The sequence below is a fragment of the Hippocampus comes genome, unplaced genomic scaffold (assembly GCF_001891065.2).
Source record: "Hippocampus comes isolate QL1 unplaced genomic scaffold, H_comes_QL1_v1.1 scaffold237, whole genome shotgun sequence".
Classification (NCBI taxonomy): Eukaryota; Metazoa; Chordata; class Actinopteri; order Syngnathiformes; family Syngnathidae; genus Hippocampus; species Hippocampus comes.
This window is the reverse complement of record NW_017806159.1, coordinates 808,212-832,879: the sequence shown is the minus strand read 5'-3', so window position 1 is coordinate 832,879 and position 24,668 is coordinate 808,212. Positions and strand designations below refer to the sequence as shown.

The following is a 24,668-nucleotide window of genomic DNA, read 5'->3' as shown; positions in this document are numbered from 1 at the left end:
CCGTTATTCGGTGACTTTTTGATCAAGATAGCCTGCCCATCAAATTTCATTTCAGCATTCGCCGTATTTCTTTCCTGATGGACGCAAATTGTGTAGATAAACTACCGTGTACCCGACTGCGACACCTATTTTACTATTCATCGTCATTTTCCCATTTCCACCCTGTAGCAAACGGTAAAAAAGAATTGGATCAAAGAGAATCCGGTTGACAAACAACCCGGCGTTGTCAAAGATCAGCACACAAAGCGGCCGCGTAACACGAAATCAAGCAACGTAAAGGATACGAGAATTAAGAACGCAACCCAACGTAAACCTCGTGTTTCCCTTCTGTCACAGTTCCCCCGCACGGTAATACGACGACTCATCCGCTGTTCTTGAAAACTCAAATCAAGTAAATATTTGATGATGGACATATATAATTCAAATCCCTATGTGATGAATAATGCACCGTCTGGAGGGATTTGATGAATATTTGCTTTGTTACTGATAGTACACTCTCCTATCTCGAGACACTGACACCTTCCTTGCGTATGTCGAGTCGACGATACGATAACCCTACTGAACCGTGAGTTGAAACATATTCATAGAAAGCAACGTTTTCATGTCATCTTTTCTTTCATTTGCTCTGCACCCTGAATTTGATTTTGAGGACACACTTGAGTAACTAATTGTCAAGGTAAATTCGCCTCTTACCCTCTGCATGCTACTGTCATGTTAAAAAAACAAAAAAAAAACCCCACACACACACATTCGTCCCAGCACGAACTAAAATATTAACACCACTTAGCCGCAGTCTGGTATTTACTGCAGGTGACGAGCAGATTAAGAGCCTTCGGGCTTGACTTGTTTGCCACATTGCTTCCGGCTCTCCTGTTCTTGTCTTCCTTCCACTCCACTACAACAACTTTTGCCAATTCATGAACATGATTTAAAAATGGAATTCAAAGGCAGCGGTAGACAGAACATCCTGGGGGTGGGAAAAAAAAAAAAAAACGGTCAAGGAGTGAGCGTGGTCACGCGCTCGAGCTTTCGAGACGAATGAGTGAGCCGAACAGCTGAGGATATGCGAGGGGGCTGAACCTCACGTGTGTTTTGTACGACGTGCTCATGGTCGGGGTGGGGGGGGAGTCTGGGGGGTTTACTTGCCGGTCAAGATGAGTCAGGAGAATTACGTGAGGATGCTTCGTGTAAAAGTATGTTCAAGGCTGTGTGTATGTGAGGTGTTTTCGATTTCGGGAAAGTGTATCCTTCTGGTGTGGGTATACATTGCTGCAAGAGCTATATCTGTTAATACTGTGTGCTGGTGTGTGTGTGTGTGTCTCCGCAGCACAGTCTCAGCCCACCCATCTAATGTGCCACCTGATCCTGCCCACCCCTCATGGCCCCCTAAGTCATTACACGCTGCTACCCAATCCCTGCCTGTCTCCTGCCTTTCCTCTGGGGCATCACGCACACACGCACACACTGGCCGGAGAAAAAATGCGGGTGTTTGGTGTGTGTGTGTGTGTCTCCGCAGCACAGTCTCAGCCCACCCATCTAATGTGCCACCTGATCCTGCCCACCCCTCATGGCCCCCTAAGTCATTACACGCTGCTACCCAATCCCTGCCTGTCTCCTGCCTTTCCTCTGGGGCATCACGCACACACGCACACACTGGCCGGAGAAAAAATGCGGGTGTTTGCCTTTTGTAGATGATTAGGACCGACTCGGTTCAATATGCCGTTGCCGAATTATTCCTCGAAACAAGTCGTATGGGTTGTTTGGCATTGATGGATGACATTGTAACCTAATGTACTATTTTATCACAGTCTATTTTTTTTTTTTTTTTTTTTTTTGCTCACGCGGTGTTAACAAATGAGCTCCGAAACGCTTGAGGTGCCGGTTTCCTTTATTCGGTGACTTTTTGATCAAGATAGCCTGCCCATCAAATTTCATTTCAGCATTCGCCGTATTTCTTTCCTGATGGACGCAAATTGTGTAGATAAACTACCGTGTACCCGACTGCGACACCTATTTTACTATTCATCGTCATTTTCCCCACAAGAGCTCTCGGCCTGCCAAGAGAAATGCCGAAGGCGCACAATCACTCCCGCGCTATAGACTTGAGGACGAAATGCTGTTCTCAAGTGCTAGTGACAGTAAACTGCATGCAGGTACTAAAAGAGAAGTTTTCCCCACTAATCCGTATCCAGGAAGGCACCTGACATGATTATTTTAATCCTTTCAGGGACGGCGGGTTACTACAGTGGACAGCTAATCAATCATGTGATCAGGTTACAGCGTGCATGAAAGGGTTAAAGTCAGATCGATTGATGACCTGTTTCCATGCCACTACGGATCCGTTCAGGCGCGGCTATCATAAATCGACCATCAGAATTTCATCACAAGGAACAGGCCTGCTAAACGATTTCAAGAATGGCCTTTGCGCTGCAAGATCAAGCACTCATTGGAAAAAATAAAAAAATTGGTGAGCAAATGATTTGATGATTCTGTTGTTCGTCGATTAATCGTTTGGAGACCTTGCTTGATTTTAAATTGTCCAAATGCTCGTGATGTCAGCCTCTTAACAGTAAATCGGAGGACTTGTTGTCTTTGTGTGGAATCAAAATAAGATCATAGTGAATGTCGACGTTTAACTTTTGAAAACACTGCTGCACTGACAATTAGAAATGAATGTCTTGGTTTTTTTTTTGTTGTTTTTTTTTAGAGAGATTGAAATGAAAACTTCTCAAGTTCAATTAAGGAATGACTTCACCTTGTGAAGTCAAGGTACCACCGTACAGGAGATCCTCGCTGGTCTCCATTTTTGGTGTTCGTGGCACGTCGAGGCGGCCCAGTGGTCCAGTGGTTAGCGCGTCGACCAGACAATGCAGAGGCACCGGGTTCAATTCCAGCTCCGGCCTCCCTGTGTGGAGTTTGCATGTTCTCCCCGGGCCTGCGTGGGTTTTCTCCGGGTACTCCGGTTTCCTCCCACATTCCAAAAACATGCATGGCAGGCTGATTGAACGCTCTAAAATTGTCCCTAGGTGTGATTGTGAGCGCGGATGGTGGTTCGTCTCTGTGTGTCCTGCAATTGGCTGGTAACCGGTTCAGGGTGCCCCCCGCCCACTGCCCGAAGAAAGCTGGGATAGGCTCCAGCACCCCCCGTGACCCTTGTGAGGATAAAGCGGATCGGAAAATGGATGGATGGATGGGTGGCACGTCGAGTTCCGACTGTTGATTTGCGCACAGCCGGCATGTGATTGTTTCCTGTTCACTGACTGCAAGTGTGAAAGTGAGTGCGAACGGTCGTCTTTTCCTTCTACGCCAAGCAATTGACTGCCGACCGAGCCAAGGTGCAGTGACCCAGAACGGTATAAATGGCATCGAAATGGACTGCTAGACGTGTTGGAATGATGCGCTCAATGAGTTTTTGGTTTTGACGCACGATTGAAGCTGTACTATTTTGAACTGGAAAATAGAACACTCCAAATCAGGGTCAGAAGAGTGGAGTGCAAAACTGGTCAAGCAATGTCGAGATGTTCTTGCCACTGCTCCGGCTTCCTATAAGTTTTTTTTTTTTTTTGCAGTCAGCCTTCCTCTGTCAAGATGAAATAATAAAAGGCTTTCCAATGAAGCGACTGTTTTCCCCCCCTCTCGCGTTCCCTAAATGTTTTTTTTTTTTTTTTGCAGTCAGCCTTCCTCTGTCAAGATGAAATAATAAAAGGCTTTCCAATGAAGCGACACCTCGAATATCTACACCACTGCGCCGACTAACAAACGGCTTCATCAGCGCTCATCAAATGTCAGGCCCCACCCTGTTTTAAAGGTGAAGGGGCCAATCAAAGCTTTCTTTTATGATCAATTATTGATAAGACACCCGCAAAGGTCAGGACCTTTTTTTGTAGATATATTTGTCGACCCAACGTGTTTTGACATGACTGCTCTACGTCTTGCGTATATGATATGTGTGCCGTAACGGCGTGCGCGGTCTCTACTCGCGTTTTCAGTACATCAAAACCGATATGGGGCAGTACAAAGCTCTCGGAATACGTGTGTGCACAAATGGGAACTCGCTCCATCACAAAAACATGCGTGAAGTTCATACGATTACTCTCTCACGCCAAATCGGACACATGATGTTAGCAAAACCATTAGCAAAAAAAAGTCATTAGCATTTTAAGCAGGAAGCGGATGCCAAATTGGACGAGTGGACGAGTCTGCTTTACTACTCGACATGGACGTACCTGAAAGCCTGAAGTGGACGACTCGCCGATCACGTGTTTTTGGCATCTCGTCTTCCATTTGGCCAATTTACACAAGATTTTCGAGTCGCCCACCTGCTGCCGTAGCGGAACAGCAAGCCTTTGAAACAGCGAAAAGGCCGGACGCCAAGGCGACACAGACCTCACACGTCAGCCCGAGTCCGAGAGTAAAGTGAAACAGAAACAATTGATTCTTTTTTTGGGAGGCCGGCTACGATGTCTTGTCTTACACGCTCTGCTGAGGAACACGAGATGTGATCCCGCCGGCTCAATGAAGAGAGAAGCCTGATATATTTTTATTCGTTTCCGTGCCGGTCCATCAAAAATATATCTCTGTAAAAACTGTAAAAATCAGAGACTTCTGTACTAAGATGAAAAAAATACAAATGACGTCGTCAACGACATCATCGAGTTTCATTCCATTAGGTTTGAGTGACAGTTTGCCTCAGCTAGCGAGAAACCATTTTCAGGCTGCGTCGGAGTAAAATGTTGCACTGCCTCAAACTACGTCTGGTGACATTCTTTACATCTTTCTCGGCAGAATAGTTATCTGGATGTAAAATGTTCCTGTCAGCTGCATTCATTATCAAATTTTCTTAGCTGTTGAAATCGGCTGTAAATTAATTAGCAAGCGCAAGGAGAGCGCGGTGTGCATTCTTTCAATTCATCCTATTTCCTGCACAGGGCAGGTTCATCTATGTGAGATATATTATCGCACACTTGTAGGAAGCACACAGAAGGCAACTAAAATACAAATAGAGCTTCTGTGTTTCATTCTTTATTTTAAAAATAGTAACATGATTTATCTGCTTTGCCATATACGTTCCCATGCACCTCTACTCTTTCGTTTCTTTGTCCCCATCTAAACATCCAAACAGACATTGTGTGAGGAAAACACTTATCAAATCGACACGCTCAGCTGGAATTATAGCGTTTATACCGTATGCGTATGTGATTCTCACGAACGTTGCCGGCATTCGTCTCTACGTATGTTGCATATGCGTTGGAGATTACGACAATTTGGGAGTATTACTCATGTCACACCATTTGTGCCTCATCCGTCTCGAGGAGAATGTTCTGCCTCTGAAGACCAAAGCGTATAAAAGGGATTTACGAGTGCCATCGTTAAGATCGGGGGGGGCGGGGGGAGGGAAATAACAGCTATCTTCAGCGAATGAAGGTTGAATACATGCCAGCAATGACTGCCAAACTAAAAAGGGGAAGACACATCCATCCAGCGCGATCCGTTTTTTTTTTTTTTAACCCTTTCATGCACCCTGCAACTTGATGACACGATAAGCTGTCCGCTGTGATCACCGCTGTCCCCGAAAAGGATGAATGAATATCGCCGGCAGCATGTTTTTGACGATGCATTATTTTGAGAGAAGCCTTGAAATGTGTGCAAAGACTGTAAAGAAAAGCACGTAGCTGCACGTATGTATGTATGTACAGTCATACCTCGGTTTTCGACCATAATCCGTTCCAGAAGGCTGTTCGAAAACCGAAATTGTTCGAAAACCGAAACCACACTCTTGAAAATAAAAAACTTTATTGAACACGTCTGCTCACAATGGAACGCTACACGAGGAAGCGTCACTTCCTCGTCTACCCGAAGAAGTGTCACTTCCTCATGCAAGGAAGGCAAGAGGAGTCAAGTGGCGCATTCAAGTGCGCTCAGTTTGGTCGAGAACCGATTTTCGGTCGTAATCCGAGGCATAAAAAACTCGAAATTTTTGGTCGAAAACCGATTTGATTAAGAACAGAGACGTTCGGAAACCGAGGTTTGACTGTATTTATTTATTTATTAAACTATGAGTGACGGTCAAGCAAAACCCGTGTGCCAACGAAACAAATGCCAACAAAGGCAACAGCGAGTTACTTTGACTGGCTGGATAATCACTCGTTAGCTCAGGAAATTGCTCAAAACATCCTCTCCACCTGCGCTCTTTCAAAAATGATTGTCCTGTTCGATATTACATACTTTGTATGTTCAAAGAAATAACTCTGATTCATTCCTCACGAATTTCTTAGCGTGAGTCACCAATGGCGGAAATATTTGGGGCTCCATTTTTGTAAGCGACAGCGCCGCACTCTTCTAGGAAGTCTTTTTAAAAATGTTTTATATGCGTGCGGAGAATCTGTCGTCCATTCATCCAGGAAAAAAAAAAAAAAAACTCCACAAAGTTGAGAGCATAGAACGTTGAGTTAAACTGAAGAATTAAGATTCCGGCTGGATTTCGGGCCACAGTCCAACCCCTTCTGTTGAATAACATTTTTGTATTTCCCCGGGAAGTAAGATTTTCTTGATGTCGTGTCGCCGCATGATGAATAATAAATTAATTTTCAGCTGTTCTCTTCTCTCACAACATCCGACTTACTACGTTGCGGTTGATGTAAAACTCCCGGGACGCCAGTTAAATTTCAACAAATGTTGAGCTGCAAGAGTGAATTTATTTTCCCCATGTGTGACCTTTTGGTCTTCATACTGTAACCAAAGCAGCCCATGAGCATTTCAACGCCATCCAATCTGCTCTGTTCGTCTCCTCTTCATTATTTTTGGATTGATTGTTAGTATCCACCGAGATGTTTGCTGTCCTCGTTTAGCGTCGCCATCTTGTATTCGGCGGGACGCAAGGTTGACAAAGTAAATAAGGACACTTAATCCCTGCAGTCACATCGGCATTTACAGCCGGGAATAAAGTAATCCCCGTTTTAATGTTGAAATATGAAAATAAAGTCATAGTGTCGTTTCTAAACTGTTTATTATTCAGCGCTGACCTCACTTCTTTGTTCCTAAAATGAATTGAAGCGCCGGTGACAAATTGAGTGCCGAGACAAAATAGAAAACGCCTGGAGCGGAGGGACGCGAGATGGGAAACATGCCAGGTGGAGGATGCGTGCAGTGAGAAGGTGTTGGGAGGGATGATGCCAAGTGGAAACAGTCGGCCTCGATGTCATCCCGCCATACTGTCGGCTGATTGGGCATCGCCAACCGCTTCCATCCAATCACCTTTGCCAGTCAATGCGCCATATACATGCGTGCACACCATACGAAGGCTGACGTCATCTTAGAAGAATCTCGTTTGCAGTAAATAGTCAATAGGGAGCCCCCGGGAGGAAGTTTTGAGCAATCCCTCCCGATATCAGTGCTCCTGCGTGTAGTTTTTAATCCGTGTGTAAGAAGAGAGCAAAATCGATGATGTGTGCGGGCTGTTCCGCTTGCGTCCACGCTGCCGTGTCAGACTGTAACATCTTTCATGAGCGTCAACGATGGTTCAGGGCCGTGTTTAGCCATTGTTGATGCCACCTGGATGACCTCTCAGTGAAAAAAAAAAGCTGGCCATTGATAGTATAGCGCAGTGGTTCTTAACCTGGGTTCGATCGAACCCCAGGGGTTCGACGGAGCCTCTGCCACGGAGGGTAAGACCCACGCGACTCAACATGTCAATTAGTTATGACACGCCCACTTGGCCATCACTGGCTGCAGATGATCACATGACATTGGTTGTCCAATCAGTGCGGTGGGAAATTTTGTTCGCTTTGTAGTCAACGTGTGATTGTCGTGATAGTTCATTGTCGTGATAGTTCATTTTATATATAATTTTTCCCACTAATGAAAGGTTCGGTGAATGTGCATATTAACTGGGTTGGTTCAGTACCTCTAAGAAGGTGAAGAACCACTGGTATAGCGGTTCACATAACTGATATTCATTCAGCTGATAAGCGCTCAGTTCCTGGTCATTAGCCCAATTCAAAATGCGCAGGAAGTGTTGTATGGAAGCAAATATAATTGAAGATCAAAACGAATAACAAACATCTCATTTCTTGGAACTCAACACTGTTCCGAAATCATCTTACTGGACTAAATAAGCGTGAGGAAAAAAAAAATCATTCAAATGGTCATAGAAGCGTGAAATTTGGTGCACGTACTTCAAATTGCGCACTTTTCAATGGTTAAGTATTGCGCAGCGGCACCTCCCTGAATCCGGCTTGTCTCACCAACAATCCACGCTTGCGCTAGCCACGCATCTACCGCGCCGCCTCAGTCGACACAATCATTTGTCGAATTCATACCTTTCTCTCTTCTCAAGACCCGATGAGGAATAATTAGCATACTTGGCGTTGCGCTCGAATATCTGACAAGTTTGCAATTATTTCAACGAGTTCAACCTTAACAGCATGAAGTCACCCTGCATGGTCTCCAAGGCACTTGGCCAGTTATCCCATATCGCCCTGTTGGTTTAAACTCCGGTGAGCACAATCTTAAACCACCTCTGGCATATTGTCAGACTATTAGATCAGCAAAAAAAATTCCATTTCAATTGATTGACACTTCACAATCCATTATACGTCACTCTGCCCCATTTAATGCTGTCTGGAAAAATGCCACCGACGGAGATCATTTATAACACTTTAGAAATGCTTGTTGGCAGACAGCACACTCTCCCTCCGGTCCTCTGCCTCTCCAATCGGTTTTCGTAATTTGCGCCACATTTATTTGGCCATTCAAGATGCGTTATACATGTAAGACTTTAATGTCCGTGGTCTCGCAAATATTTACCGTGGACCATTTTATTGAAGGAAGAAAAGCCATTTTAGGGCAGAGAATTAAAAGTGAGTGAGATGATTGTCAATATCCCGAATAACGAATGGAGTTAATTGCCGACTGAAGTCTGAAGCCTGTGAGCATCACCAAATTGTGCGCTGGGTTGTTACTTTACCATGAACCCTTTTCGGGTACGGCGGTGACTACAGTGGACATCTTATCATGTTATCAGGTGACAGGTTATCATTATTGGTGCAAGAAAGGATTGAACAGCAGTTCCGTGGGCAGTCGTACGTACCCGTGCCATACAATGTTCACCATAGTATCGTATTGGCCCGAATATAAGACGGTGTTTTTTGCATTGAAATAAGACTGAAAAAGTGGGGGTCGTCTTATATTCGCGGTCTAGACATAAAACCCATTCATGACGCTAGATGGCGCCAACTATCATTGAAGCGAATGCTGAACTTGACTCCCCAGGCCAAAGTGAACCCCTGTCAAGAAGAATAAAAATAAAAATAGCGGTAGCTCGAAGAAGAAAAATGAAAAATAGCGGTAAGAAAGGAAAGCGAAGAAAATAATAGAAGAGATAACAGAAAATGGAGAAACATAGTGACAATCTGGAGAAAAGTGGGTCGAAGATCGGCCAGGTTAACCGGCAGCTGAGGAGAAGTTATGATGTCATTTACATTTCAAAAACCAGAAGCCATTCATTTACGAATGTGATTGCACTTTAGTTTACATATTTAAATGTTCAGATATTAAGATTTGAATGAGGCAAAATAACATGCTTTTTCTCTCAAATGTGTTGTTATAATCATTTGTTTCAGATGTACTGTAATTATTTTCTGTGTAAAAATTAATTTGGTGTTCAAAAAGTCTTTTTTCAAACTTGAGTCTTGAAAAAGAGGGGCTCGTCTTATAATCAGGGCCGTCTTATATTCGGGCCAATACGGTATGTGGTGTGCTTTGGATCATGAGCTGATCCATTTCTTTTTCCTTTTCTCCTCCTGCCTTTCTCAAGTTGAGTTTGGTTTCATCTCTTCAAAGAATTTGTTTCCCGAACTGTCAAAGTTTTATTTTTTTTCCCCCTCCAGATGTTTTTTTTGGGGCAGTGTTTCATCTGGGTTTCCTTTAGTTGAATGTTACGAGTGCGGTGTGCACGTTTTATTTGTTCAGCCGCTGTATTCAAACTCACAAAGATGTGTCTTGATTATAACTTTGGACCAGGGAATACGCTGTGTCGAGTTTTATTGTGTTATAGTTGTCAAGTGGTTTCTCTTCGACTCATTGTCCCATGCTGCTTATCATGCTCAGGGCCGGAAGGTCTCTCGTTTTCTTTGTCATGACTGAGATATGTTCCAAGAAACATCCTGCGCATGACTAAAATGTTTTTTTTTTTCTGCCAAATCTTGCATACTTTATTCGCTTCGAACCTTGAGTGGATACCATCAGGTTGTCGGGGCCATGGGTGTATCCTTTAAGCTTTTTTCATTGTCTGTTCCTGTGACTGACACATTAAGCACTCTTAACAACTGCCGACACGCCTCAGCAGCCATCTGTCACTCATTGCACCCCGTCGCCACAGTAACAGGCTCCAGAGAGGGGAGGGACCAAATAGAAAGGACACATCGATGGCGATCTGTCACCCTTAGAAACATCACCTGCCCCCTTCGTTATCTCTCTCTCCTCCCCATGCAAATATTTGTATCATCCTTTCTTTTTTAAATGCAAGACTTTTTGCAATTCCATCCCTTCATTGTCATAACAAGTGAATATTTGAGTCACTCCACAAGTCTAATCACAATGACATCAATCAGTTGAGTCACGGCGGGAGGCCTCAGGAAAGAGCAGCTTGAAAATTATTACTCAAAAAAAAAAAAAAAACCCCGCAGTGAAAAGAACCGAAGGAGGTGAGACTTGCCGTCAGCCTCCTCGGGTGTAGCTTTTGACCCTGCAGGCAAAAGGGTCTCATTTTTAGATGGAATGGAAATGAAGGAATTCATTTTCCGTCAACTGAAAGCCGCGGCGGTCCAAGCGGGTCACAAGGAAATAAATAAGTAAATAAATAAATACATAGACAGGCAATGGAGTGGACCTTATACCTTTTACAAATGACCGTACTGTATATGTGATTACGAACCATTCACAGTCCAATAACAGCAAATAATTAGAATGAAGGAAACTTACAGAGAATTAAAGTAATTGTCCAACCAGTCCGGAGGGGAAACTCACACAAGAGGATGCAAATTCCCATTAAATACCAAAGATTGATATTGTAATATGTCGCGGGGGACGTGGGCGGGGAAGGGAACAATCATCAGCACTCTACTGCGGCGTTTGGCTCTCGTTATTTACAGCCACAAATACAAATTTTACAGCTACGTCATGCCAGTACACAAAGGAGAAGCCTTTTTTTTTTCGCGGCACATTGCAGTTTTGTCACCCTTTACAGTCGCTCATTTTACACATGCCAGAAAATAAGCTCATTGATCAGACGCCTCTTCACCGCAGTTTTGAAACACATTGTTAATGTATTGATGCAAAAATAAATTGCTAGCGTAAAATGTGAAGAATTTACTGTACGTATTGTCGTGTTGACGATATCTCCACATTCTCAATGGTGTGAGACTTACCTGCCGTTTACTTTAGCGTCCTGTATCAACTACAAATGCAGGTTAAGGGTTTGTTTGCAAGTAGCTCTTTCATAAATCATGTTATCATTGCAATGTGGCAGATGGAAGGATGTACCGTATTTTCTGTTCTGTAAATCACATTTCTTTTCATCGTTTAGGCCGGGGTTCGATTTATACTCTGGAGCGATTTATGTGTGAAATTATTCACACATTATTATATCATTTCACATGTTATTTTCACATAGAACCACAAGAGGGCGCTCTAGGCCTGTGTTGACAAATCGTGATCTGAATAACTCTTAATGAGTTACGTGAACATACCAGGCACGTTTTCAGTTCGTTGTTTATGCGTCATGTAATGTTAGCATATCGTGCACTTGTTCAGCCTGTTGTTCTCTATTTTATTTTTATTTTAAATTGCCTTTCAAGATGAAATGTCTGTTCCTGGTGTTGGATTTTATCAAATAAATTTCCCCCCCAAAATGCGACGTATACGCTAGCGCGACTTATATATGTTGTTTTATTCTTTCTGAAGCATTTTATGGCTAGTGCGATTTATTCTCCGGAGCGATTTACAATCCGGAAAAATACGGTAATTCGCAAGATTACCATCGAGTCGCATGTCACATTTTCTATTTCTCTTTCATCATTTAAAAAGCCACAGGATGTTTTTCAATGATGTAACAGCCTCCCGACACGACGACGCAACAACATATTATGTGTTATCTTTTTGGGGTGATTAGCTTTTCGACGCGCGGCCTTACCGCGTGAATACTTTACTTTGCTGTGCACGATTTAGCGTCTGTGATGAACATAATGAGATACATTTAGATGACCAAATAGGTCTTTGTGTCAACATTGACGATTGCAGTCGTCCCCCACCCCGATGTTTTCCATCTTGCCTGCTTTTCTTCACGTTCCCTCTTGCGTCATTGCTTCTCCTCAATCGGCAATAGGACGACTTTATCACTCCACCGCGCCTCCAACTCAACAGCTTGCCTTTCTCACAAGCTCAGCTTCTTTGTGCATCTGTTTATATTTTTTCCCCCCCACTGCCACGCTCGACTCGGCATGGTAATGATTCTGATGAATATGTATTAAAGCTTTTGGAAATTGTTTCTTGTTCGTCTCACTCATTGCAAGGGAGTGTCCATTCTGGATGATTTTGTTCTCAATGCAGTGTTCTTATCGTTTGCTGTCACTTTAAAAAAGAGGCTTTGAGCTGTTTATTGCTGCTCTCAATTGAAGGTTATTGTCAAAGTAAACATCAAACAAAGAAAATTACAGCTTTTGCAGTTAAAGCAGCCACATAGCCGCCGCTATCCGAGTCCTAACGTTTCATGGGAAACTCCATAGGCAACTGGGCTAACAATTAGCATCTATGTGGCCACCTACTGTCAACTGAAGGTAATGTCAAAGTGCCCAAGGGCTCAGCTTGCGAACGTCACGGCTCACCTGTTGTCTGGTTTTGGTCCTGCGACACCGTGGAGATTTTGATGTCAATTTTAGTCGACAGCAGGTAGCAGTACGGGAACGAAAATAGCAGGGAATCTATCAATATTCTGCCTAGATCTATTCACTGAATTTCTGTATCGCTTTTACACATCAGTCTCGGGTAGCAGTAGCCTATCCCATCTGACTTAGGATGAAATATAGGAGGCCGGTCAATAACAGGGCACGGCCATTCACACTCGCATTTGTACGGTCACTGAATGTGAATTTAACCCATGCTAGGAAAAAAAATCGTTATTTGTGACACCAATGCTCTTTCCTTCATTGTAAATAAAAAGAAACTGAATGAGTAAGCTAAGAAGTCTTGACAGTTTGAGTTGAGTGGGAGGGGTGGATAAAATAAAAAGGGCAATAAAGGGCTGAAACTGGAGTCATAGAAGAAATAGCCGCTGGCTAGAATGGCGTATGTTGTAGCGCATCTTAAGTTTTAACATCACAGGAGTTGTTGTTTTTTTTTTCCTTCTTCTTTGTCTTGCTGCTCGTGTGTTTAAGCGCCGCCGCTTAAACAAAGGTGTACGTTGTATCTTGAATTATAGATGGAAAGTAAATCAATAGTGCACCGAGTGGCTGCCAGTCAGCCCGTGTGTGTGTTTTGTATCTGTGATGGCCTCTACTGTAAATGTTGTGCATCCGCTGATCCGTTCACTTAATGCCCACTTTATTTACTTTTCACACACAGCTCAAAGCTTTGATCCAATACCTTGTGTTCATGGTTTTCTGTGACGGTTTCACTGTATTTCAAGCTTTATTTTCACAATTCACATCTTATTATTTGATCTTCAACACAGGAGTAACAGTTTTGGGGCGACTGGGGCTGTGTGTCTGCTCCAATAAAACGGCACAGCACGACAACATGCTGCTCGCACAGCAGACTGGAAAGAAAGACCTCTCTGCAGATTTACTACACTATTACACCCCCCCCCCACACACACACACACACAAACACACATACAGTTATACACACACTGAGTAGGGAAAAGTTGTAGAGGCCCAATGCCCCTCCAAGGACAGATGAGCAAGAGACAAGAGAGCAGAGTAATCACAGTTAAAGTGTGTGTGTGTGTGTGCGTGTGTGTGTGTGTGTGTGTGTGTGTGTGTGTGTGTGTGTGCAGTGAGAGGTCGGTAGACGGTCTGCAGGAATCGAAAATGGTTTGGTTTCATAAAAATGGATGAGGATGTGAGTGGAGTGGAACATCCTGTCCCAACGAGTATCTTTGACACACACTTGCGCTCTGGACCGGCTCGGTATGGGAATGTTAGTGTTGGCGAGCCTTCCGACTGACAGATGAGTGAATCCAGGCGAGAAGATGCGTTCCAAAACTATATGGTTTAGTCGCTTTTAATTCCTTATTTTTTCCGAGCGCTCACCTCATATGAAGCTCGGTGACATTTCCGATATACGCTATGCAAATGTTTCCTCTCAAGTGAAACCTTCGAAATTGAGTTTCGAGAGTGAGGTGAGACACGTGAATTTTGAGATCGAGCATTAAATTTACATTGAAACCTTGCAGGTTGGTGGGATGCAAACCGTATTGTGTTCTGTGATGTTTCAGCCTTTGCAAGGCACTCATATCAATACTTGGAAATTGAAATAAATGTAAACCCGGAATTATTGTAAGTTTGTGGTTTCTTAGTGGAGGCGAGCTTTTTTTCTGTTTCATGTATAAAAAGATGATCTCAGAGAGAAACAAAAGAAGCCTGGAACTGGCATGACATCACATTTCCGGGCCTTTTCTTATCATGGCTTAAGGTTGTGTTTCCAAACTCACTGCGGTGACTTTGCTGAGGCAGCCAAGCAGAATTATGGATTGCACAGAGTAAAACCCTGTATTACGTTATAAAAATGTCAGAGAAAAAAAAAAACGGACCGGCCTATTAGCTGAGGGGAACACACTGTCCCATTTACTTGTGTAAAAAAAAAAAAATCCCCGCTTAATTGGCCGTGATCGCCATTGCTGCGGCAAATCCAAGTACCGTATTTTTCCAACTATAAGGTACCAGATGATTAGGCGCAATAATCAGTTATGCGGCGGTAGCTTCGAGCGGAGACGGCGAGTGGCTCCACCGACAATCGAAAAGAAAATTGGGAACATCGCTAGTCAATCTAGTGACTGGTGGTTGTGTTCTAACTTTGGCTGCGAAATGCTGTTGACAGTTCAACAGCTGTAAACAGGTCGACACACTCACCAGATACGTAAACTTCCTCGCTCGCCATAATCCAAACATGCTCCTTTTTGAGTTTTTTTTTTTTGCTCGGTCCCGGCAGACCGCAACGGTATTGTCCCACGGCGTAACATTGGAAACGCAATGAGAGCGAGAACGTGAATGGAAAGGAAACAGAATTAAAGACGAGAACCTGAAAGACGCACATCCAAACATAAAGGCACGCCGCAATATAAGGCACACTGTTGATTTTTCAGAAAATTAAATGATTTTACATCCGGTCCGAAAAATATACGGTCACAAGTGTAGTTCATGTGGTCTCTTAAATCCCCTCTCTCATTTTCCAGTTTCCAGTAACTGTTTGCTTTGATCGCAAACAACTACCGCATAATATTCCAATACACGACGACCCCGCTGGCATCCGACGCTTCATGTCAATACCACAGCTGCTCGCGTCTCCCGTCTTCATGTTTGAGTCATATTTGTGTCAGCCGCTGCACACTCGCAGATAAACAAGAGGAACAAATGGTGGATGCTCTCAGTGGGTCAAGAGGCTGTGAAGTGCCGCCTCTCAACAAATGTTCTCTTATTGGTCTCAGTGGCACCGTGCCCACCAAACAATAAAGCCCACCGTCTTCCCCTTTCACGCTGCGCGAATTGTCTCCCATCGCTTTCCACTCCTTTCGACTTCCCATTTGTAAAGAAATGATTACCCCATTCATCATACCCGTCGTAAATGGATGAACAAAAGCTTACCATGAGATTGTCGGTGTTAATCATCGTTGCGCGATTGTTCGGCTGTGTTATACGCTGTCCACCGATTGGTGACGTTTCGTACGGAAGCAGAGCCAAATGTTGAAAATCGTTTGCCAATTGAAAGCAAAAGAAAATTATTTCACAAAGTCCAGTTTCCGCCGACCTTCCCAGAAAATAAATTCATTCGGTGAAGACTTTAACCCTTTTCAGGGACGGCGTTGACTACAGTGGACAGGTTCTCAGGTTATCAGGTGACAGGGCGCATGCGTGAAAGGGTTGAATTGTTCATATTCATAAGCGCGAATGGTGACCTGTTACTGGCTGGGGACCAATCGAAGGAGTCCCCTGCCTCTCGCCCAATGTCAGCAAACCTAACGAGGACGAGAAAATTGTTAGCTTGTTGACAATCAAATCAAGTCTAGAAGGCTAATAAAATCTCTGCAACTTCACCGTTGCACTTGTCTGACAATGACAGGAGTGGCCCACATGTTATTGTTCCAGAACATGAAAACCGCTTCTGTACACAAGCTGAGTAAAGCTGCTATTTATTGATTTTATTGAGCGCAGAGTGACTGCATGCCCCACAGATTGCAGTCCTGTTCATAAATGTCACCGTGTGCATGATTGCGTGTCATAGCCGCTCAAGTGCGCAGGGTTGCAGATAAATGTAACTTAAAACACTCTATAAAACCCACACAAAACATCCAAGCTCTTCCATATTTCCTCAGCTGGCATGTTTGAACTAAAGCAGACTCCTTCAGCTTCTTTGGTCCTCCTCCCTATGAACGGCCTGGAGTCAAGCTTTCATGCAGGAATTTCAAACCTTAGAATGAGGTCCCGACAGTGGATTTCTAAACCGTACCAGAAGACTTAAAAATGTATAAAAACAATTGCAGTGAGCTAAACGACTCGCTCTGTCTCTCGTCAGCATGAAAAGTCTTGATCCTCCAACATTTACACTGAAGAGCACCAGGCCGCGGTGGATAACCTCTGCAAGTCACTTCCACGCACAGATGCGCTCCACAGCGCATGCTGACACCACCATCATGACCGGAGGATCCTTGCAATCTCTTCTGTTCAAACCGCCCCCCCTCCCCCGCCCCCTTGGGATCACTCTTCACATCAGTTAGGCGGCCAAGCCAAAGTCAGGCTTTTTTTTACATCGGCCGCCCTCCATCTGCTTCCTTGGGTCAAATTTGAAGAGTTTGCTTTGATACGCCGGGTTTGATTTTTGCATGAGCGAAATCAGATGATGCGTGACGACGAGCTTTGTCAGTTTTTGTTAAAGGGGCTGAAAACCTCCAACTCAAACATGGACGCATGGTTGGCTGTCACTCCACCAACGTGTCAATCTGCAAGAGTGCAACGTAAACCAAGACACACTCACACGGACACGGCAGAACAGATGGGAGCCTCAGAAGCGGTCAATGTGTTTGCATTTATGTCCACATGCACACACACACACACACACACACACACACGCGCACACACGCCCATACATTCCCTTTGCCCAAACACAGAAGTCCACAAACACTAATTACTGCACCGCAGAGGTTAGTGGATTTACTTTCTAGCTTTCGAGCTCTGGTGGGGGGCAGGGGTGGGGTGATAATATGGTAAAACTGGACAACCTATGGGCCCCACCAAATGTGAAAAGTTGTGTGGGAAAGCAGGCTCTTTCGGCCCATCTTATTTCATTGGTATTGGCATGTTATACCGGTTAAATATAAAGCTGCGCGCACAGCTGTTTAGAAGAATGACATCACCAAACATTTCCAGCCATCTTTTTTTCCCCACTGATTGCAGTCTCTAGGTGCTCAACACTTCTTGTTCTTCCATGTTTTAATGAATATTGTACATTTGCACAGCCGTAATGGATGACGGCAGCGATAGCGACTGCCTTTACACCGCAGTTGTGTGTTTGTTTGTTTTTTTTTCCTAACGTTGCATCATCACGGATCTCACAGTCAGTCTGGTGGGAGAGCCCCTGGCTGTTTGCTTCTAAGTGACATCCGGAGAGAATCGGTCTGCATGACTGAGGATAACCATTCTCTGTGTGACGATTATTGTTTTTTTCACATTGCTGCCCACTTGAATCATTGGTAGCATTCACAAAGTTCCTCCTGGCGTCGTTCTTTCAAAAGCTACAAATATTTTTTTGACGCGCACATTCCCCAACTTTCTACTTACTGCTTATCGATATGTTGATCATAAACAAGTCGCTTTGTTAGCGGCTAGCAAACTAAGCTAAGCTCGCTTGAAAGGCTTCAAAGTACACCGAGGCACGTCACTCACTCTAATCCATATAAAGTCTTCCACGGTAAATCCAATGCCTTATCCCAGTTATCAATCGATTAATTACTTTTTTAAATGATTTTAAATCGATATACTTTGTCCGGAAGTCCAACTTGCTGTTGAAGTTGGATTGTACAAGGATAAATCAAACATTAAAGTAACGTATGAATCCTTACACCACTAGGTAAGGTGTCACATATTCTTTTCCCGTATTGCGGCATAGAAATCTGCTTTTTTCACTCCTTTTTCATTCTTCAACTGCCATTGTTACAAATGAAAACAGAACAATGGAAACCAACCGGCACTATCAAGTTCAGTTGAAAGCGATTTGTTCCAGTCTTCACACAAAGGAACACTTTCACCTCCTTAAATGGAAAAGCGTAATGAAACAACAGTTCGCTGGAAATTGGAACCTCTGGCTTTGTTCGGCGTTATTTGGAATACTTTCGACTCTCTGACACAAAATGCAAGACAGTACCTGTACTCCTTTTCATCCTCCTCACAGGTTTTGGGAATGCACTTCATGCTCTTCTGTCCCATGTGTGTCACAAGATAAATGGCTTGGAATAGCATCTGCTGGCTGAAAGCAGCACGTTCAGAGCATTTTCTTTAGAGCCCTTGACACAACGTTGGCTAATTCTCAACACAGATTTTGGTTTATAACAAAAATTATGGTGGTCTTTTGAATAAATGGAGACCTACTTGACTTAATTTTGTACATGGCATTTTTAATAATGGAATGTCATAAACTATTATGCCGAATTTGGTTGTTGCAATTAGTGGGCGTCCTGCCTTGAGTTAATCTATTATTTTTAGTTTTAATTTTTTTGTCTGTAAGCTCCCAACCCGTGCATTTTGGTGCCAGCTGCTTGGGCCCCATGTGTCAGAGCAGGTTTGATGCTTTCTTTGCCTCATTTGCAAGCCTGTCACGACATATTATGCAGGGTTTTGTACATTCGAGTCCACGAACAACAACAAAAAAATGTTACACCTTTGGTAGGACTGCTGAGTTTGTCTTATTTTTGGGAAGTTACAGATTCTTCTTCTGTCTTATTATTTGGCCTGTTTGCCTTTCGGACAAAGCTCTTCAAGTGTATGTTTTTTTCACTTACTTACTTTCCTGTAAGCACATGATTCTCAAAATATAATGTCTTTCAGAGATTGATGATCAATAAATAAATAATAAATACTTTTTGGGGTGGGGGGTGGGGGTCCAGGCTCTTTGTGCAGCCCACCATTCCCGTCTCAGACTATACAAAGCTGATGACACTCTTTCAAAAGCACCTTCTGCGAGTTGCAGCTGAACAGTTCACTCCACTTTGCATGAATTGCTTCGACAATCAATTCCACACATCCAACGGAATTCTTCGGTCGATCGATTACGACGCCCGTCCGACCAGCTTCAAACACCTGTCGCGTTCACGATTGCACGGCTGACAACGCGTTTGTCTTCCAATCTACTTTCAGAATATCCCAGCGCTGCCTTGCGGCAAAGCGCTCTACTCTTACGAGGGCAAGGAGCCGGGCGATTTGCAGTTCTCCAAGGGTGACATCATCATCCTGCGACGCAAGGTGGACGACAACTGGTACCACGGGGAGTTGAACGGTTGCCACGGGTTCTTGCCCGCCAGTTACATCCAGCTGCTGCGGCCGCTGAGCCAGACTCCGCCCCAGGGCAAGGCGTTGTACGACTTTGAGGTCAAAAACAAAGACCAAGATAAAGACTGCCTCGCATTCAGCAAGGTAACACACACACAAACACCCGTTCATAGATTGTAAAGTTCTTGGTGTCAGGAAACTTTCAGGTGTAGGTCAATAGAAATGGTATTATTAGCCATGTATGCTCCAAACAGGTCGCAAGATTTAATTTAAGAAAACCATGTTTTGTTTTTTTGTTTGTTTTTTGTTTTTTATTGAGGTTTTGTCATTTTGGTCAAAAAGTGCAGTGGTATCTTGACTTTGGTTTAGAGTGGCAATACGGAAGCCCAAAAAACTCATACGTCAAGGTACTACCACAGTACTAAGATCACATGACCCTGCAGAAACCCTAATGAAATATCGCTCAAGAAAAAGATCCGAATAATCAAGGCCATGTTTCGACTGGGGTTCCCATCTGTCGCAATCTCTTCCTGAGAATGATCTTGGCGGCGGGTCACATGCTCGTAGCTATTATGTTCTGAGGTACACATTAATGAAACACGAGACTCTTTCTTCCACGAGACACTTTTATCCAGAATTAGAGAGAGCTTTGTTCGGGCCACTTTGATGCTCAGCGATACGGCATGTCTCATCTCTTTTGGATATCAGGTCAGCGTGATCAAAATGAAGCTGGTAATGAACTTTATGGGCGGGGAATGGAGATAACAGCTCGCCTTTTAAGAACGCTTGATCGCGGAACTCGAGGGACACCTTTGGAATAGTGAAAGACACAAATCATCTCAATCGAATCGACATTCCGAAACTCATCACATTTCGACAGAATAAATGATATGCTCTTCTTTATTAGGAAAGCGTTTAACTGAAAGATGGCACGATCGACCAGCGTTGAGCGACTCAGGGAGTAGCAAAGCACACCTTAATTGAACCTCAGCAAATTTGTTTGGGACCATTTCAAGAGTGTTCAAATGACAACAGGGAAACCTCAAAGCTACGAGAAATCGTCTGAAGCGCCATCTCTTTTGCAGCGTATATGAAGGAGGCTCTGAACTGACAAGTGCATCCCAACCAGTTTTACTCCATTGTTAAAAATGCCAATGTGAGTGTTAAGTGAACCATCGCCAAATGCGTGAGGCAATCGCCTCCAAGTCTTTTTTTCGGCTTTGATCCAGTCCGGACGAGCAAATTATCATTAAAATCGGTTGGGAAGCTATTCCATGACCTTTCATGGGTTGTTTTTTTTTTTCCACTTTCTAGAGAGGTCTCCCCTTAAAAATGACTGACATGTTCATCTCAGCCTGATTTGACTAAATTATACTCTCGGCGTTCCTCTCAAAAGATTGAGAGGGAACAATGAGAACAAAATAAGAGCGCATGTTCCAGCACAAGCGTGTTCCCAGGCCCGGTTTAGTGTGAACAGTAATTTCTACACTCTTTTCTTGTTCACGTCACTCAAAGCTTATCGTTTTATTCCTGCTTTTACACCGGCTGGTTTGTAAAAGGCTCCTGGCCGCACCATTCTGAAAAATCTAATCACACTGTACTGCACAAGCCACAGCAGATGCTCTACAGTATGATGGCCGAACACTCTTAAAATATCATCCTGATGATGAGTGCATTGTATTTTTGTTGTTGTTGCTGTTTTTTTTTTTTTTTAATTTAAGTGAATCAACAGATAGATGACAGAAGATGACATTGCCTTGTATATGCGCTTCCCCGCCGTGCGGAGAATGTGTGTTGTCATGCAAAAAACAGTGTGTGTGTGTGATTGTTTTCTCAGTGGGAAAGGTAATTACTCAGCATGACTAATACAAAGTCATTTAGCCGAATTAAATTATCACTGCCGCCCCAACGGTCCAGCCAAGACCGTTATTCACGCGATGATAGAAAAACACACGTGTGGAGAGCGCGTGTGCGTTTGTGTGAAGTGAAAGGAGTCATCATGTTCCCTTTTGCGTTTTATGGGATATAACAGAGAGCCGTTGATGAGATATGGGAGTACACAGTGGCCAGATGAGCGGGAATAAATACAAGACACGCTATTGTAGTCTTAATCAAATGCGTGCCGACCTCCCTGGCTTGACATCGGTATTTTCTCCACGTGTCAGTCCGATGCATTAAAGCACAGAGTCAACCAAAGGAGCTCATGCACTCTGCTATGGGCATCGTAGACCAAGAGCATTCCTTCATACGTATGCCAAAATACAGCTTTGTCTTCGGGCGGTTCCCCTCATGTTTCCAAAAATATCGCCTTGAACCAAACTCAAAGTGTACCACGACCTATACAAGGCTCCGGTCTATAGCGGGTGCTCAAAAAAGAACAACCCTGTAAAACAAGCATGTACTTATTCTACGCAGCAACTATGAGGTGGTTTTCGATGCTCTTGGTCGGATGATGTAAAAACGACATGGTTGTGGACAGTAGCATTGTTCTTTTGCTCTAAAAATGAGTTAGTCGTGGCCATTTCTGTAGGATTACGTATAATTTCTCAAGAAATGCTGACAAATGCTTTTGTGAAAACATGTCTGCAGCGCTGCCTTGAGATACAAACGGAATTTGTTCCATGTGCATGCTTGTAAAGCAAAACACACATCTCAAATCATATTTCCCCATTGAAATTAATGGAAACGCTGTTAATTCGTTCCAGTCTCCCCTCTACAACAATGCACATTATAAAATCACTCATTAATGACATAGTTTTTGCAACACGTTTGCTTCAATTCATTTGATGTGCTGCTACTTCTGTTGTGTGTGTGCCTTGGCCACCAAGGGGCAGTATAATATCAATAGAGAGACACCTTGAAAGTGACTTGGTAAGCCGCAGTAATATTTAGTCAGTCAGTCAGTTCACATGTGTATCACCACCAGTTGAGTTCAAATATCCATTGCTGAAAGGTTTATAAATTATATTATATGATGATGATAAAATGATTTAGCTGTTGCCGTCATGTGTTTGTTTTCCGTGCACGTGTGTTTGTGTGTGTTCTCTTCAGGATGAAGTCCTGACTGTAATAAGGAGGGTGGATGAAAACTGGGCAGAAGGCATGCTGGGCGACAAGATTGGTATCTTCCCCATTCTCTACGTGGAGGTAAACCTCGAGACATCGCCCACCCAAACACACACACACACTCGCACATATATGCACGAGCATCAAAAACTTTTACCAGAAGCAATCGTTGCATCTCGTGGTGAAAACCATTCTTTTCAGAAAAATCCTTAGACAGAACAATCTAAACTGCACAATAGACAATATACAATATACAATACAAATTCACTGGACCTCAAGATTCCTTTAACTGAGCTCAGTCACCAAACTACGGATTCATCGACAGCAAATAGACGGTAGCGCTTGTATATTGGATCACATGAGACTGTCGGTGTACCGAATATTGGGACATATCAAAAAATGCTTAAAGAAACCTAATGCAGGAAATGTTTTACAACTCGAGCCTTTATCAGGATAGGCTTGTTTGCCTTATGAAAACATGGTCACGCTGTAAATAGATCTGGCATGGCCCACACGTACTCAAGAGTCTGACATCCATCAATCCAAGGGGTTCCTTTTAAATAGAAATCCATCAATAATGTAGACCTCTCCATCATTCTGAAACAGCAGGGGGCATGAAGACATTTCGAGGGCGCGCGGGCGTGCCGTTGCGTGCGTGTGTGTTTGTGTGTGCGGCTAAAGTCAGCGGCAACAAGCCTAATGAATGGGTCCCAGCTGGACTTCGGCTGGTATTTGCGTCTACAAAATAAAATAATCTGATGCATTTACAAATCATTTGACAGGCTGGTCAATATCGTCCAGATGTAAAGATGATTACCATTTAGAACCGTTATCTCAGAAAAAGGGTGCTATGAGTGGGCTGGAAGAAGGATGCTTCGATAAAAGAACCAGTCTGGAGCGTCTGTCCCTGGCGAATTGGGGGTTGGAGGCGTGCGGTGCATTTCTCAAATCACGTCCTAAATAATTTAACCTATCGGGAAACCAAGATATGTTTCTGCCATTTTGTATGTCCTTATTGATATCACTATTAGGTGTTTATTGCTTCTTGGGAGATTGGAATTGTGTTGTCCATAGTCAGGGTATTGTGCGGTGTGGGGTTTGCAAATGTGGAGCGGTTTCGAAAAGACTGCAGGATGTTGGCGGCATATTAGAAAATAATGGTTCGTATTTTTCACGGCAGGCAATAAGCACTCCTGGGTTGTTTTTTGTTACATTTTCTGTGCAGGGTTTGGTAGCATGGGCTCAAGATGAGGAGCTGTAAAAGGTTGCTTCAGGGGGTGAGGACTTTGAAACGATTTAACCTTCCCATTTTCTGGCTGTGTAGACTACAAACTGTGGGTGGCAGTAAGAGGGCAGCAACGGTTCATTTTCCTGTTCTTGGCGTTTGCTGCGCTGCTTTGAGCCTGCTCATAATCAGTGATGGATGTGAACAGGACGGATTCAGTCACTGCCGAGCATAACGGAACATAATAGAATAGAACTGCCTGCCAATCATTGGGGCAGAACTAATGTGCAATGTATGAAGGGTGAGACATGCATTTCACGCGAGAAAAAGAAAATATCCATTTGAAGTTTTTGTTTTTTTTCCTACTTATGGCCCGAATTGTATTCTTTTCTTTTATGCTTCTTCTCTTGTTGTGGTCAAACTTTCTGCAAAATGGACACAGGGAAAACATGAATCAAAAGTAAATCTAATCCAAATCAATTAAACAAAAACAGAGATTGTGATAGAAAGGTCTAATGTCTCAATTTTGCGGAATCAAGAGAATTACCGTATTTTTCTCACTATACGGCGCTTCGGAGTATAAGGTGCACCCTCAATAAATGGCCTATTTGAAAACTGTTTTCATA

General features: G+C 43.6%; 1 protein-coding gene across 2 annotated transcripts in view; it reads left to right on the top strand.

Annotated features, from left to right (window-relative positions):
- Positions 1-24,668, top strand: part of LOC109531301 (SH3 domain-containing RING finger protein 3-like) — a 74,649-nt gene that overhangs the window by 25,944 nt on the left and 24,037 nt on the right. Inside the window, exons 2-3 of one of the 2 annotated variants that reach the window (XM_019895531.1) lie at positions 19,620-19,895; positions 22,803-22,898. In XM_019895531.1, coding sequence (XP_019751090.1) covers positions 19,620-19,895; positions 22,803-22,898 — 372 coding nt within the window. The remainder of the gene's footprint in view (positions 1-19,619; positions 19,896-22,802; positions 22,899-24,668) is intronic. The other variant, XM_019895532.1, reaches the window with a different exon arrangement.